This window comes from Sinohyriopsis cumingii, chromosome 16, assembly GCF_028554795.1.
Source record: "Sinohyriopsis cumingii isolate HCF-2022 chromosome 16, ASM2855479v2, whole genome shotgun sequence".
NCBI lineage: Eukaryota > Metazoa > Mollusca > Bivalvia > Unionida > Unionidae > Sinohyriopsis > Sinohyriopsis cumingii.
In genome coordinates, this window is record NC_142976.1 from 57243786 (window position 1) to 57261180 (window position 17395).

At 36.5% G+C, this 17395-nt stretch overlaps 1 protein-coding gene across 2 annotated transcripts in view; it reads left to right on the forward strand.

Moving 5' to 3' along the window:
• Nucleotides 1–17395, forward strand: part of LOC149780477 (phagosome assembly factor 1-like) — a 90807-nt gene that overhangs the window by 768 nt on the left and 72644 nt on the right. For both annotated transcript variants that reach the window (XM_089937438.1, XM_089937439.1), the window contains exon 2: nucleotides 1725–1807. In XM_089937438.1, coding sequence (XP_089793564.1) covers nucleotides 1725–1807 — 83 coding nt within the window. The remainder of the gene's footprint in view (nucleotides 1–1724; nucleotides 1808–17395) is intronic.

Here is a 17395-nt window from a genome sequence, read left to right on the forward strand (position 1 = left end):
ATTTTGTGTGAAAATATTTGCAAAAAAGTATTCTTATTTCAGTTCTCTGTTATTCTTATAAGCTTTAGTCTACAGTGATATCGGTAATGCATAATTGCATATTGCCCATGGGTGTTAATCCAAACAAGAGGCAACCTGATTTTAGCTTTTTAAAGAAGCTGATTTAAAATGTTTCTGACAGTGATGATGGATTGTGCCATAATATTTATAAAAAAATGAATTACTAGATGATGCACATTTATATGAATCTATAGCTAGTGAGTGAAAGAAAGCACATTCTACAAGGGCTAAAAAATTCCACCTGTCTGCTCATGTACGAGTAGTGGCTGAGAGAAGGCTCATATATATGAGTAGTGGCAGAGAGAAGGCAATTAACCTCTTCAAGATGCTCCTGTGAATTATCATTTTAAGCAGATTTTGTATCATGCACAGAGTCTGGGTAGGATCATGAATGTGTACAAATTATGTAGGACAGGTAAAACTTTTAATTCATTTGCAGCATTGGATGATTATAATTTCTGTAACTGAAAATTGTCAAGCCCTATCTTTGTTTTTGTCATTAACGTGTTTTATATTGTTTACCCTCTGTGGCCTTAATATGGGGCTCAAGAAACAGAAAGAACTTACTTATTTCACTTGCAACATTGGATATTGTCCAAGTTTTTTCTGACCTTTCCAGCGATTTGGATAGAGATATTGTGAATGGTCAAAGAGTGTCCCATATCAGAAACAGAGAGTTTGCAAAAACCACATGAGAGCAGCTTATGATAGTCATATTGATAACAGAACATATGTGCATTATGCCCCCCCCCCAATTTTATTGAGATATGATATGGTGTCCAGATACAGGAAATTTGTTCCCCAGCTCCTCAAACATTGTCTTTTTGTCCATGAGCACATGTTTGTCATTGCTGCTTCACAACAGTGGCCATCTTGAAATTATTGATATCCCTACTCCTCCTGAATGGATGGTCGTTTCAGCATGGAGGTTCTACTAAGCAGCTTGTGATGTCTCTGTGGTCCTAATGGAACCTTTCAATACCTTATTGCATCATCTTGTTGATTGTAAATGAAAATGGTGCTGATTTACCTTCCATTTATTTTGAGATAGCTGGTCATATCTACAGTGTTATCACCAAAAGACTTCTTACGATATCTAGCTGGTACTAAATCAAAATGCTGACAACTTGATATTGAATATGGCCACCATGGCATCCGTCTTGAAAATCTTATGATTGCTCCTTTACAATCGAAAGTCATAACAGGATGTTGTTTCCACCCAGAAGACTTATGATGCTTTGTTGATCCTAAATGGAAGTGGTGCTGAGTTGACTTCCAACATGACCACCTCTGCAGTTAATTTGAAAACCTTGTTATTGCTGAAAAATATCAAAGATGGTTTCAGAACTCCACAGTTAAAAGAAAAAAATGGTCTTATCTTGAATTCCTGGAAATTTCTTATAGCCGGTAGAGCCTCTATACTTTCAAAGGACTCATGTTTCATGGGAGAAATACTTTAGAAAGACCACCAGTTTAAAAAGACTACTACTAGATGGACTTGTGAGTGGTCATGCTACAAAGGCTTATGGATATGATTATTTATTATTCAGTATTTTTTATAAGTAAATTAACTAACTTCTAATGTCAACTCAGGAATTGTATTTAGATTTCAGATTAACATTAAGAGTACAGTGTACATGTAAAAGCTACTCCATCTGTTTCAGGCATGCCATTTTACCAGGCAGTGAATATTCTGAAGAGACAAGACAGAGTGATTAAAGGGGTACAGGTCTGGTACAGTAGCCAGGTAATTACATTGCTTGTTGCTGTAGAGAATCATGCTTAGGTCCTCTGATGTCAGGGCAGTACGTACTTCATATTAAAAAAAGTTTAAGGTAATGAACATGTTAGTAAGTGGCCAGATATACTTCTGACTACAAAGTTTCTCCCCTCAGACTTTGAAGCTTAACCCTACGAACTCATCAGGTTTCAGTCCCTAATGCAGCCAGTATTCATCTTGTATGGTGTCTCTATCTATCTAGTGTTAAACCAGTCCCACATTTAAAATGTTCAAAAGGATCGATGTCTGTTGACATACAGTCATGCAGAAACATAGAATTTTTAGAAATATGGACTTGATATTGGATTTGAAATTAGTTTTTACACTTTAAGGTTCCCCAAGATTTATAGTGGACCAAAATATTAGTTTGGTTTTGTATTGCAACTTTTATAAACAATGCAGAAATTATAACAGAAAATTTATAAAGGGTGTTCAGAGATCTTGAAAACGCTTAATTACGTGTATTTGGAGGCAAATTTTTGATCTGGGATGCCAAAAATCACCCACGCAGGAGTCCTCCATACACACTTTTTTGTTGCAACCAGGAAAGTTTTGCGGCACAATAAAATTGTTCAAATCCCCTAATGAAAAATGAAACACTAATTTTTTTAAAGTTTGTTGCTGACTTCTTTTGATTAGAGGTCGTTGGCTTGCTTTGATGAAGTTCATGTGTTATTGAAGGCGCCGCTAAAGGCTCTGCTTGAAGGACCAAACAAATATCCATTTATTATTGCTGCTGCAACATCAAATAATTGTAGAACATTGAAACATATTTCTTTATATTTGCTTGGTATATATCGGTACTTCAAAGGTAATCAGTTTTCGTTGTAGTTGCAGGAAAACTATTTTTTCTGTTTAAATTTTTTTTTAAATTGCTGTCCTCTGGTCAACTGTAGTCATTTCCCATTCTCACGTTCAGATGAGGTTGATTGTAGCTAGTCAGTTGCATGGCAATTTTGGCTATATTACAGCATACAGTACCAAGGCCAGACATCAGTGTAAGCGGATTATGATATAACAGTGCACTGTTTGGGTGGTTTGTCAATATGAAGCAAGGATTTATTTATGTAGCAATAGATTCCAGTGCATTTTTATATCCAAGTTTGCAGGGACCTGTCATGGTGCCTTTGAATTTCTTCACTCCAAAGCCAAGACTGTATATACAGTTTTTATCAGCCAAATAATTTTGCCACCAAAAATATCTCCAGATGGAATATTTTGTTGCTAATTAGGAAATAAAATTGCAATTTGTAGCCATATAAATATTGCATGCATTCTCGAAATCAAGGCACATCGAGACTTGGACAAAATGCTGTGTGCAAATTTGGATAAGTATTTTTGGGTTAAACAGAAAACTGATGAAGATTGTAATGATATTCGGAACTCTGCTAAAGTTACTAGAACTGTAAGTTTGGATGGGACAGCAGCCAAGTGCAAGAAAGTGCATGATGCCTGACTTTGTGTTTGGAATAAAAACTTTCCTTGGATTTACAAAATTCATTCTGATTGACAAACAAGAGTTATATGCCAGTGGTGTAAAGAATGTGGAAAATTAAACTCAGTGGCAACTACTGGTTCTTCTAATCTGCAAAGTTCCACATTTTCTAGGCATGAGACATCTTGAGACAACCTACCTCCTAGGTAGTCATAAATTTTTTGAACTGCACACTGACAGAAGCCTGTACAACTCTACTTCAAGAGTACAATTTCCAGACTCTGCAGACCTAGCTGTGATTGTGTTGGTGTCACCAGTTTCATCCATGGCATGGAAGAGAGGCTTCAGTGTGCACAACAAAATCAAGACTAAGGGAAGGTCCAGAATAAAACACAAGACATTAACACAAATGATGTGAGTCAAAGAAGAGGGACCTAGTATGGAGGAATATGATCCAAAACCAAGCATCAGAAAATTTTGTGAAATGCAACAGAGACAAAAGTGACCCATATTGTAGTTAAAGAATATGATATTTGTACATGATATCAATTTTAATACATAATTTTTTTATAGAATAATAAATTATTACAAATAAATAAAACTGACTGAGTTTTGTGTCTGTTTATTCCAGGCATTTTAATGGACATTTAACCACTTCAGCATGTTTCTGGGAGGGACTACAACTTTGCTGGTGGGACTCTGATTTTTACCAAGTTAGGAGTCCTGTACTCTTAGTTTTAAAATCCTTGTGAGACCTCTGGGTGTTGCAACTTTTATAGTGTCCCAGGGCTTACATTTATTACAGTAGCTGATTCAAAATGAAAATAATATTACCATATTGTTAACCCACTAGGCTATAAGGCTAGGTGAGCTTTTTGCATGGTTATGCTTCCATTATGCATCTTTCAATGTTTGCTATTTTAAACTTCTCAAACACCACATGACTAATTTGTAGTGATTTTGGCACGTTGCATCCTGGAATGAGTGGCTTCCAGATTGGTACACTATCAGATATGGCTACCATTACTAAAAATAGCAAAAATGCATTTAAATGACTTCTTTTTAAAAACTAGAAGAGAATTTGATTAAATTCTACAGATAATGCAAAACTGCCTTCAAATATGTCTATCATAGAACAGCTGCCATAAAAAAAGGGTAGAACAACCAGAGAAACTTTGCAGAAAGCATCCTGGCATGAAGTTTGTAAAATGGTCCACCATCAGATATATAGCTGCCATTACTAACAACAGATTTATTCTTTACACAGCTTCTACTCCAAAACTGCAGAATATAATTTGACCAACTTAATGTTAAGCATACTGACATGACATTTCAAACTTTTACAGTTATTGATAATCTGATGTCTGAAATGACCACTGTAGCTACAAAATACACTTCCTCCCTTTATAAATGACATCTCAAATTCCACTCAACAGAATTTAACCAAATTTTTGAGGATACTTCTTGGTATTGAGAGGTTTCATGTTTGTACAGGTATTGTTTTTGTTTATCTGCCACACATCAGTAAGCACTGAGTCCATTTTCCATCAAGCCCAACCCAACCCATGCATTGCTTATGCATATCTGATGCAGAAGAATAACCTTTGTCAAGATTCTTTATTTACATTGCCCAACAAAACCTAATTAATGCTTCTAAATACATTAGAATCAAATTGCCAAATGAACATCTTTCTGTTATCACATGTATATTCATTATTTTATGGCAGTTTGTATATTAAATGTCATTAGTCATAAATTGTTTTAAATTTATATTCTGTATTTTTAGCTGATAATTAAAATTAGACCAATTATCAACAATTAGTTTATGCAGAGTGCCAAGCGAGGCAGCTGTTAGTGCCATTTATGTAAGTCATTGGCATGACTTGGCCAGGGTTCAAACCCACGACCTCCCACATCCGATGCTGATACTCTAACAACCACTAGGCCACCGGAGTGATCGTTTACATAAATAAATGTGACTATATGTTTTAAGGATTTTGTTTTGTACTTTATCTTTCATTTTATGTACATTTTATAGAATTTATTAACATTTGTATGTTTCATATTTTTGTCTTCCTGCACTTCAAGTATGTTTACATTGATTTGGAAGATATCTTACATATTTGTGCAATTCAGTTTTAAGTTTTCGAACTATACTTTTAGTTGTCACCATTGCCACTATTGTGCTGACATGCTGTAAATTGCTACTACATAGTAGATACTTCACATTTGCATCAAGTTGTATCAGACAAAGACATTATTTTGGCATAATGAAAGTGCAAAGCAAACTGTCATCTAATGCATGCAGCATCATGTAGAGCAATACAGGCAAGATCTGTTCTCAGATAGGTAAAATTTGCTCATGCAATCATGGTTCGTGTTTGGAAAATGGAGGGGAAAATGAGTAAATATAACTGTTACAGGGAAGTCATCAGTACCCATAATGGAGCGATCCATAGCTTTTTCTGGGGTACAGAAATTGCATGCTTCAGCTATGGTATAATCACTGACACTTCTGGAGGAAGGAAGTAAGTTGTTGACTCCCATGAAGATAGGATCCATGGCACTTTCCATTTTCAGATACACTGTGTCAGGTCCTTCCTTCCCATCTCAGTGGAAGCAAGGGCTTCTTCATGCTCAGGTTGATCATGGGGAAGTCATTTGTTTGGACTTGCATTCTCAAAATTGGGACTACTTCAACAGGTCTTCATCACTTGAGTGATCTTTGCATGGTCACTGGACATTGGCACTAGTTATTGAGTAAGATGATTAGTACTGGTCACCTCTCCCTGTCACCATTTCCAGTACGCAGGAACCAGGTACTGAGCACAGTCACGAGATAATGTGGTCTATAAAAAGAGTATTACATTTATGTACCCAAATGATCTCAAAAACCTCAGAATGTTTAGTCTTGCTATGATTGTTTTAGTTGTTGTTGTTGTAGGGTTTAATGCCATTTTTCAGCACTGGATAGGCTATACATGACAGCCAGAATAAATAGTGGAGGAAAACCCCAGAAAGAACCATCGACCTACGAGAAACTACTGGCAAGCTTTCTCATTTACCCAGATTGACCAAGCCTGAGACTTGAACCCACACAGAAAGAGTGAGATGGCAGTGATCCGTAATGGTGTGCTATTTAAACCACACAGCCACTCAGGGCCCCGCTATGATTGTAAATATTGACCTATGATATGATTTTGTATCTCCACATGTTAGTAATATCGCCATACAAAATTTTAGCAGTGATGTTCTCATATGCCACATATTTGTGGACTGAGATTTATTTTTATTAATAAAAGTTTTGTTCTGTCAAGTACCTGTTGGCAGGTCTCCATCACCAATCACTATGCAGGAGTCACCATGTAAGGACGCTTAGGAGACTTGTACTAGTAGTCCGGTGTCTGTCACCAATCATATGCCACCCGGCACCAAACATGGGGCACATAGTATGGACACCAGTCGAGGGAAAGGGATCGAGTCAATAGAGCATCTCTTTGTTACCATTTTAATCCCTATGGGGAATGTGTTCTGGACTTCAGTCAACCAACTAGGTCAATGGGTTGGGTCAACTCCCACCCACCCCATTATTTTAAGGAGAGGGATTGCATTAACTCTTACGAGCTTGCAGAATCCCATCACCCTGTGGTGAGTTAGATATTAATAGGTATGTATTACATAAATCAAAATAGTTTTCTCTGCTCCCCCCATATTTTTTGCACAAATTATGCCAATCAGCCTTAAAAATAAAAATGTTTAAAACCTTCATCTACCCCCCAACCCCCAGCTATACAGAATTTTACCAAATCCTAATCAAGATGCTTTCTTTCTCAATTGGTAAAATTCAGTTACACAGGATCACTTTAAGATCCACTTTGACCTTTTGTTTTCCGTAACATCTAATTCAGATCTGGACATATTCAAATTCCCAAATGCGCAGTGCGTCTGGACAGCAATTTCATTTTCTTTCTTCAGATGACAGACCATTTTACTTACCTTGAAAAATTTCTACCAGGCTACCAAACCAAATTTTTTTATTCTGTTGCAATTACATATTGTCTGTCAGAAAATGGGTGTTATAGAATTATTTACTAGGATGGTTAGCCACTTAGATTTTGAAGATTTTCTACAAATGGAAGTAAAATGACATGACACATATTTCATTCTTTTTCAGGACAGGAAAAATGTCATCTTGCACAGCCTCTTGACAAGTAAAAAATACTGTGGGGAACTTAATTTGTCACTTGTCCTGAATTTCCTAGAAATTATGAAAGAAATTTCTGATTATGGTACACTTGCATGAGTAACACGTTTCATTGCACTTGAAGGTTATTTTCTGACCCAGCTAAAACCCTTGTTAGTTCTTTACACCAACCACTATTTTAGAGGCATTCCATAAACAGACTACTCATGTATGTATACAGTGTGTATGTGTGCGTGTTTGTGTTTATAAAAAGGGAACCATTTGATGAAATTCAAGGAAGGTTTACAGAGGATGAAAGGAGGTAGAAATAAATGTTGATGCTGTTTTGTATGCAACATTCTGAATCTTGCTGTAATGAATATTACTAATAAAAGTACATAAAACAAGTACCTATTCTGTGGTAGTGTATTGGTATATCACTGTGTTAGTGTGCATTGGTACAGTTTGTATTGGTATATCACTGTGTTAGTGTGCATTGGTACAGTTTGTATTGGTACAGATTCATCTGTGATTGTAATCCTAACTGTTGATTAGTTGTGAAACTGTATTCACTCAAAATATCGCTTGATACTAACAAATAACACTATAACCATTCAAAACCATGGTTTGTTAATGACTGTTAGTTAACCACTATATTTAAGAAGGGTTTTGAAAATTTCTTTCAAATTGTCAAGGAATGGCTAATTATGTAATTTATGTGCACTATTTATGCACAAATGATTAAATATGCAAGGAATATACAAATTTGGTGATGTATTCAAACTTTGGATTCACTGTGGCTTTAAATGTGAGGAAGATGTGGAAATTAATAAATTTTTATCAGTGTGTCATGGATGCTTTAATGGTATTCTTGATAGACTATTATTAGTCACACCACACAGATTTGTTGACATACTTCATCTGTAAAGGCTGGTCGTTTTTTGTTTGTCTTGTAGGTGCAAACTCGTGTCTTACCTGACCATACATAAGTTCCTTTTCAGTTTTCCCCAGAATAATGAGAAACATGGCTGGTAGCACATTATTTATTAAAATAAAATTTACGGGCCAGCAGCTCACATGGATAGTTAGTATGATGTGGAATTATAAATGATGAGCCATGTTATTTATAGTGTAACAGAGGCCTTGCTATGATATTAAAACTAGGAGTCCATGACTCCTATTTTGGTAAAAATAGTTGTCCCATCAGCAAAAGTTGCAGTCCCTTCCCAGAAGCATGTTGGATATATTGAAGTGGCTAAATGTCCAGATGAGTAGAATCTGTGGTTGCCATTGAGTTTAATTTTCCAAATTCTTTACATCACTGACATTATAGGTGTTGTTTGGCCATCAGAATGAGACTGAATTTTGTTAATCTAAGGAAAGGTCTTATTCCAGACACTAAGTCGGGGGTTGCACACTTTCTTACTTGGCTACTGTTCCATCCAAACTATCAGCTGTCACAAATTTAGCACTCTTCTGAATCTCATTACAGTCTTCTTCAATCTGACATTTAGCCCCAAAATCTTATCCAAATTTGGCATTTTGTCTTAGTCTTGACGTGTCTTGATTTCGAGGTCACACGCACTACTTATTTGGCTACACTGTGAAATGAAAATGATAATGAAAGCTAAAGTTGTTCATTTGATGTTCTCATATAATAACCACATGTGCATCTCTGGGTCTTTCTGCCTCTAAATTCAGTAATAAATATTAGCGCATTTTCCCACCACTCAGCAGGTAGGCGAAGTCTTTGAACTTTCCACCTAGCTGTTTGCGTCATGTTCTTTTGATGTACTCTTGTAGTGACAACGTGCACATCTGGGGTATTTTCAGCTACTGAATTCTGTTATTATAAATATCAATACAGCTAAAATGATCAATTGATCAACACATTTTCCCACTCAGCAGGTGTTTAAAGCAGGACTGGCATTCCTTTAAATGTGCCACCCAGCTATTGCGTGCATATGGAGGATTCCTCTGTAAGTGATTTTCTGTATCCCAGATAAAAAATATGTATGATTAAGCATTTCTAAAACCTCTGCTTAATATATTACAATATGATTTCAGTTGGCAATACTCTTCAATATTGTTTTATGCTGTATACAGCTGGTACATGACCAGGTAGAGGTTTTAGTATTGTCTGCATCGGAAGTGTGAAACCAAATATGTTTAGCTGGTGCTGTTGACTTGAATGGTTTTCTCTTGCAATAAAGACTGGCCTACTCTACATGTGAGTAATATTGTTTTTAAACAGTTTTTTTGGTGACATCAGCAGTCTAATGAGTAATGAAACAGTCTTCCAGTATTTTAGAACTTGAACATGTTGCTTGTTCCGACTATTTCTACGCCATTCCCTCTGAAAATCTGGTTACATGTATTACTAATTGGATGTTTTTATGGCCAAGGGGTTTTCACAAAAAAACTTGTTTTTCATGTCTAGTTGGTCGTAAATATAAATGGTGTCAATCTTATGACCCATTATGGCCACCCAGGAGGCCAGTTTGAAAATCTTATTTTGCTCAAGAATATCAGAGCTAGTTTCAACACTCAGTAGTTAAAAAGAAGAAATGTTCTTATCTTGCGTTCTTAGAAATTCTTCAGTCAGTTGAGTGCTAGTCCCGTAGTGGGACTCTTGTTGTGGTGTTCAGATTTGTCCCATGTTACTGCTGGCATATGCAGATTTCTCCTTCTTGCAGAATCAAAACTTTTTCTCAAGACTATGCATCAGGGAAGTGGAATGTGATATGACTCTTGAGCAGTTGTCAAAAATATATATTTTTTTTAATACTGATAACATTTATTTATTATATTTGATAGTATGTTGGATTCTGCATTCTAATAGTAACTTCATTTGGGTACAAAATATATATAGAGGCATCTCTTTCAAGACGAATTTTCTGAAATAAATTACATATTCTAGTATAATTTATAACGATAGGGCTTTGTGCGTACTAGTGTCTCTTAATAAAAGATAATGCCTGATATTTTTACCATATATGCACGCTTATAAGTAAAGTCCAACTGCAAAGGATGTACTCCCTGGTCTTCCATCACATAATGTGATGTCATTGCAGTTTGTAGTTTGATCCAGTTTCTGTATGAGTATACAAGGTATTTAAAATAACGCACGAAAATACTTACTGTAGCCAAGACATCAAGACCTAAGGCAACTTTGTTGTTGGCCTGTGCACATTTTCAGGGGAATTTATGCAGTTTTAGGTGACTATTTTGCCCATTTCATCTTTTAGTTGGACCCATGATACAGTCAAGCTTGCAAAATGTTTTGTTTTACGGAGCAACTATAGTTTCTGTATAAAGGCCACAAGAGTTCAGAAATAAATAATTAGTCCCTGTATATTGGATTTATGAATTGTCTCCTGGATTATAAATTAAATTTGTCCGTGTTAAAAAAACCCACCTAGATATATTACAATCTTGGTAGAACCATATGTCTGCTGACACTGTTCCTTAAGTAACATTCAAACTTAATTAGTCAAGTTAAAACTTTGTCCTTAATTATTAATTAAGTAATGCTGTATTTAATGTCATGTGGAAAAACATTTGTTAAAGTGTATCAAACTGTAAAGTTAAATGCATTCATTTATAAATGAACATAATATAATTTTCACTATCAGAATAATTAGTAATTAATATTGGCTTATGATTGGATTAAAATCATGCTTCCAGATATGCTAGCATGTTTGCTTAAAACCTTTTTCATGTCAAATGCATTCAGATCTAGCAATAATCACAACATAATGTTGTGTAAAAAAATGCAAGCCAACAACAACTTCAGCATAATGTTGCATATAGAGTTGAACCTGACCCATTGGTCACCTTTACTTAGTGGTCACTTGTTTATGGCGGCCATTCTGATACCCCCTCATTTTGGTGAACTGGAGTCTGTATGGGGTCCCTCTGAATTATCAGATTTCTTAGGTGTGGATTTCAACTGTCATCTGATTTGGTAGACAAATTTGGCCAGGTTTCGGATGAGAGTCCCCATGTATGCCCCCAAACCTCAATCCTATCTGTTCACAGACATGTTAGATTCATGGTGGAGCACTCATCTTGAGCTAAAAGGACTGATTTCTCAGGTTTAATGTTCAGAGAAGAATCTGTCCTCCACACGAACAATTTGAGAATGAGGGTAATGTATATAGCCCTTCCAGTTTGTGCAATAAAGTAAAGACTTCACCACATGATGGTATCTTCCAGTGACACATTGGCGGTAACATAACTCAGGTGACAAGGAAGCACACATGCCCTCTTCTCTGTGTGGAGGTTTGTAACCTTCTTTCCAGCTGCCATTATAGGGATTGTCCTCTGAGCTTGCCAAATTCCTTGTGATGGCCATTCTGATACCCCCTCCTTTTGGTGAAGTGGAGTCTGCACAGGGTCCCTCTGAATTCTCAGATTTCTTTAGGTTCGGAGTACAGTCTATGAGGGAAAGAGAAAATAATCCTCACAGAATGGTCTCTACACCAATCCAGAAATGGATACCCTGTTCCAAAATTGATGAAAACCATTGGTGGACTGGTTTGAAGAGTAAACAAAAAGTTCCATTTTTTTGGTTCCCATGGTTCTCATCCTGAGGAGTTGGTTAGTGGATGGTTTTCAGCCTGAAGTGGCATTGTTTGCTTAAACAATCCCATCCTTCAGGATCATCCATCTGGTTATTACAAGTAAGGAACTCCTGCTTAGTTCATTTTGTTAGACTATGATCATTGTTCATTGCTCTTCTTGTCCTGCTGGGAGACCATCCCAGAATATTATGCCAGAGGAGGGATCTAAGGTTGTGGCACAGGGTATCTCCCACACACAGCAGACCACATTTTCTGCCTAATCAGGACCAGTTTTTAAAGTTCACTAAGTTTTGTATTCACTTTGGGAATGATCTACGTCTAAGATCTACAATGGCAAGCGGTGAATCATTGGTTATTGGTACAATAGGATACATGTCAATCCTAGCTGTCCTTCTAAGAGTGCAGTGTCTGATTTTCTTCAACTCCTTGTTGAAGAGAAATAGTGTTCAGTTTCTACTTCAAGGCTAAAGGGCAACTGTATCGAACAATCAAAATTTTCGAAAGACCATGGAGATGGTCAGTCCTTTAGCAGACCTTTCGAAGTATTTCAAGCTGCCACAACTGGTGTCCTGCTTGCTATAGCTTAGGTGAAATCTCTTTTGCATATTGCAGTCTTTAGCTAAATCCCTCTATGAAAAATTGGGTGACGTTTCCTTAGCGAACTTAATACTAAAGCTCTCATTAGCATTTATGTGATGAAGTAGAGAGCTTCATAGAGCCAGGCTGTATAAAGTTCAGCAGAATTATAAGTTGGCTTCTCTACTTTGCCAAACATGTTTCAGTAAACCCTAGTTTAAATCATTTGCTCCATGCCCATTTGAGATCCCCAGTCTCAATCATATCTGTACTGGGTATGATCCAGTTAAATCGTTATGTCCAGTGAAAGCTTTATGCATGTATTTAGCAGCTTTCAGAGGAAGAGGAAAAGGTAGGAAATCTCTGGTTCAGCTTTTCAGCTTCCACCAATTCAAGATGGATTGCATATACTACTAGTAACATGAGAGCTTACAAGTCCCAATCTGAGAAAGCCCTTTCCTTCATCAAATTAAAGCACATGTGGTTTGAACCATTGCTACCTAATGGGCCTAACAAGGTCATTTGTGTCTGGAGGAGGAGATAAAAGTGGCATTTTGGTGATTTCACACTACCTTCTTCATTTAAATTCATATTTTCCTTGGATCCAGTTGTCATAGGTCAAACTATGACTCGTGCCTTCTGTTCTACTGGCAATATGTGGGATCATCAGCCTCGCACCAAATGGAAAAATTCAGCTATACAATAGGTACAGTTTTTGTAGTACCGATATTAATAATGTAATACTTAAATATTTCTGTTAGATAGCTGGTATTTGTCTGGGCATTAAGTATCCCAAATATATGATGAAAATTCATCCTCTCATTAGGGTTAACCAGAAGATTCTAGAACATGAGCTCACCCCAATAACAACCAATGGATAGTTTGCCCATGCGTACTGTCCTTCATTCATTTTAGGATGCAACCTAAACTTATGGGACATCAATGTGCGATGGGTCAAGGATCTGGTAATATCAACAGGTAAGTATTACATCGATAATAAATTAGTCCCCCTCCCCACTCAAATTTTAATGCAATGAAATTCACCCTATGTGTGTGTGTGGTCCAGGAAAAAACTATATGACACCATCATTAGCAATGTATAAGCTATGCACTAAGCTTTTCTCTTTCCTCTACAGTTTCAACACGTGTGAATTTGCATTCACAAACTGATACATGTCTACTACCCAGGTGATTTATCTCAGCCCCACTTGATCCTCTTGTTTGATGAAGTAATATAGTTTGGTATTATCCTGCTGCCTATTCTAATTTATCCAGCTTCTGTTTATTTAGTTATCACTTCTGTATGATGTCATGAACTGGAGGAGTCCTTTATTGTCAGTCATAAATCTATTTATATGACATGGAACCTGTTTCTCTGACAAGATTGTTGAGTGATATGTGTCAAATGCATACAATTAGGGACCATTGGTGTACCATAAAAAGAACATAAAGCTTGAGAAGGAAATATAGGTTTGTACTTAGGTCACATTTTGAGAGGTGCAAGGTGGAGTACCACACCTTTTAGTAAAGGAAAAAATCACTGATCTATATTTTACAGTCTAGAGATTTTGATCAACCTTTTAATTCTTCTAATTTTTTTGTGACCTATATTTTGTGGTTCATTGATTTGTACTTATCTTTTGGTTGAATTTAGTTATTTTAGGATAGGGTTTGTGTTTGGGCCATTTTCTCAGACCATCATGTACTGAGTCACACAAGTTGATACTAAGATGTGTCTCATAGGGTACTTCATCCTTCAGTGCAAATTAGGTTAATGTTACCTATATTTCACATTCCAGGTAACTGTTTTAATAGACTGACTAGTGCTATTGCCTAGCTTACATTTTCCTGGACTAAAGTACCCTAATCTGAGCATATAATTTTATCTTCTCATTGGATGGAAGGTTTCAGAATATATTGAACAGAAAGACCACAGACCCAGTCTGACTCTCACATCTTAGGCACATGCAGTAATAACTGTTTCTTTTTTTGTGACAACTGTATGTATTTTTGTTTGCCAAATACATATTAGTCCTTGCAAATTTAAGTTTTATTATAAGCTCTCGTTATGTCTGAGGTCTTATTGCACTAGCGGTTCTAAATATTGTACCCTTCTCCTTTATAATATTTTTTCATTTCAGGGAGTAATTACTTTGGCAGTATATACTTTCTTTTAAGTGTGAAATGGTGAAACAGTATGGGGAAATGGGGATTCAAAAGATCTTGAGGGATAATCCCCTGCCTGTTTAAGCTGTACCAAATGTGAGTGTAAGGATTGTTCATTTTGTTGCAGGACTGAGAGCAAGACTCCTTGATCCCAGAAGGGTATGGGATCTTTCTTTTTGGTAAAGAATAATAGCAAGGCACAGTATGGGAGATCTTTGGAGTGAGAGTGAGTCATGCCTCCAAATTGGGAATAGAACTACACTCTCAGTTCCCTTAGCCTGTGAAGGTAGATTGTGCCTCCCTGAAACGGGAGAGAAGTGATCATGCTCTGTAAGTTCTGAGGAGGGCTTCTTCATCATATAAACATCCTTGACTGGTCGCTGGTCTGTCAGAACTGGTCACCAGTCATTGGAATCCCACCACTGGTATGTGGAGAGAGATTGGGTTGATACCCCTTTTATCTTGATTCTACTGATCAATCCTGTTGGAGATAGTGAGTCAGCTTATACTTGTCCTACTAAGGAATGGGATCATTTGGATGCGGTAAGTGAACCATTTGTCCCATTCATGGCACCATGGATATCCATGCCATTGCCTCAAAGCACTTCAAATATTGCCAGTCATAGATCTGGATCATCTACTCACTTGAAGCCAAACTAATAGGATGGGTGGCTGTTCATCTACTCCACCAATAATTTATGAGGGACGAGTAGTCGAGTAGTGTTCTTGTTTTCCTGAAAAGATCTGCAAGTTTCATTACTGTGGATTTGTGGGACAAGGATAATCCTACTCCCAAGTTTCCTTGTCAACATTTTGGGTTGGAGAGTCTTCCGTCAGGAGTTAGATCAAGATGATGAGAAACTGTAGGTTTTGGTGGTTTCAGATGCGTTTGCAGATGAATTAGCTAGGATGGTCACTCCACCTTTTGGGTCTCCAGCCTGATGGTTCAGGAGGTGGAAGGAGAAGAGATCTGGTCTTTTGAAGTTTACTGACTTTCCTCTCCAGATTTGGGTCCCAAGCCTTTGGTCTTTGAAGACAAGAAAATCCTCCCCAGTTTTGAGAGACTCTTTGTTGGTGCCATTATGCCCGGATCTTTGTGTTCAACAAATTTTATCGGACACTGTCAACTATAGAGTCATATAACTTGGTATGTAAATGGTCAGCCATCAGTAAAAACTTGGTCACTGTGACCTGTATTTCATGATTCAGTATTTTGTGCATCATTTTGCTAAGTTTCTTTATGTTCAGGTTTGTGTTTAGGTCATTTTGTCAGACACCATTTGTAGAGGAGTGTCAGCAACTTTATAAATAAAATAAATTTGCAGTATTTATAGTATTTATGGTTTGCAATCAAGCTACACTGCCATTTGATGTTTCTTGTTCTTGCATGAACTCAAACTTCTGCAGTTTTTCAAAAGTTGAATTTTTATAACCTTCAAAATTTGTTATATTGCTTTTGTTTGTTAGATAAAAAAAATCGGTGACATTATATTATGTTATTAATGTTAAATTACATAAGATGGATGCTGTTGACTGAACATGTCTTTGCTGGTGCCCAGAAGGAGTCTTAAGGAAAAAAAGAATAGGGAGTAAACAGTCTACAATGTAACAGTTGGAATTTGCTGATAAAACTGATAGATATGTGTATTTTTAAATACATTCTTTACATAGAAAAATATTTTTATCACTATTATTCGATGAACGACATTTTATTCAGAGAGAAACTATGCATGCTACGTTATGGCTTTAAATCTTCAATGCTGATTCTAGAAAGTGGAATATTACCATTCCCTGTTACACGAGAGTCACAGACAAATGAACATGTTCAATTTAGAATGATAATTTCTTTTCTTAAACATACTAAGTATGAAAAAAAACTTGTTTAATGTTCATGGTATTGAAATATGAATAATAGAGTGAGTTGGTTATATTTCTTCTTTATATTCCCATCATATGGTGGAGTGTATTATGATATGGTGTCTGTCTATCCTTTTGACCATCTGTCTTTTACCCATTTGGTTTCCACACAATAGCTTTAGTTTTCCATCATTTACAGTTTCCAGATTTTGTGGATAGCTTGCACTTGTGATAGTGAAGAACCCAGTAAGTTTGGGGCTATCTGGCAGAATCACTTTGAAAAAGAAAAGGAAAACTCTTTCTGACCAATAATGTATGTTCTTCACCATTCACTGTTACCAATCTTTTTGGATAGCTTGCAGTTTGGTTAAAAAGAAACCTATCAGTTTCAGTGTGAAATGTCAGGGTCACTGACTGAAAGAAGAAAAATGGTGTATACACAATGACTGGAGGACTCCCATCATCTGCTGTTATCAAACTTTGTGGATTGCCTGTACTCAGTTACATAGGAACCGTATTGATTTTGGAGTTAAAAGGTCAGGGTCATTATGAAAGAACTTACTGCATAAAAACTTGAGCCTTTTACATGACATATCTCAGTCAAACTGTTTTTGTTCTTATGGTTAAAAGGGCAGTGACTGAAAAAAAGAAAAATGGCTTCCACACAATAATATTAGTTCTACATAACACACCTGGCCAATACTTTGAATATGGCATGTGATTAGGACAAGGAAGAAACCTATTGATTCCAG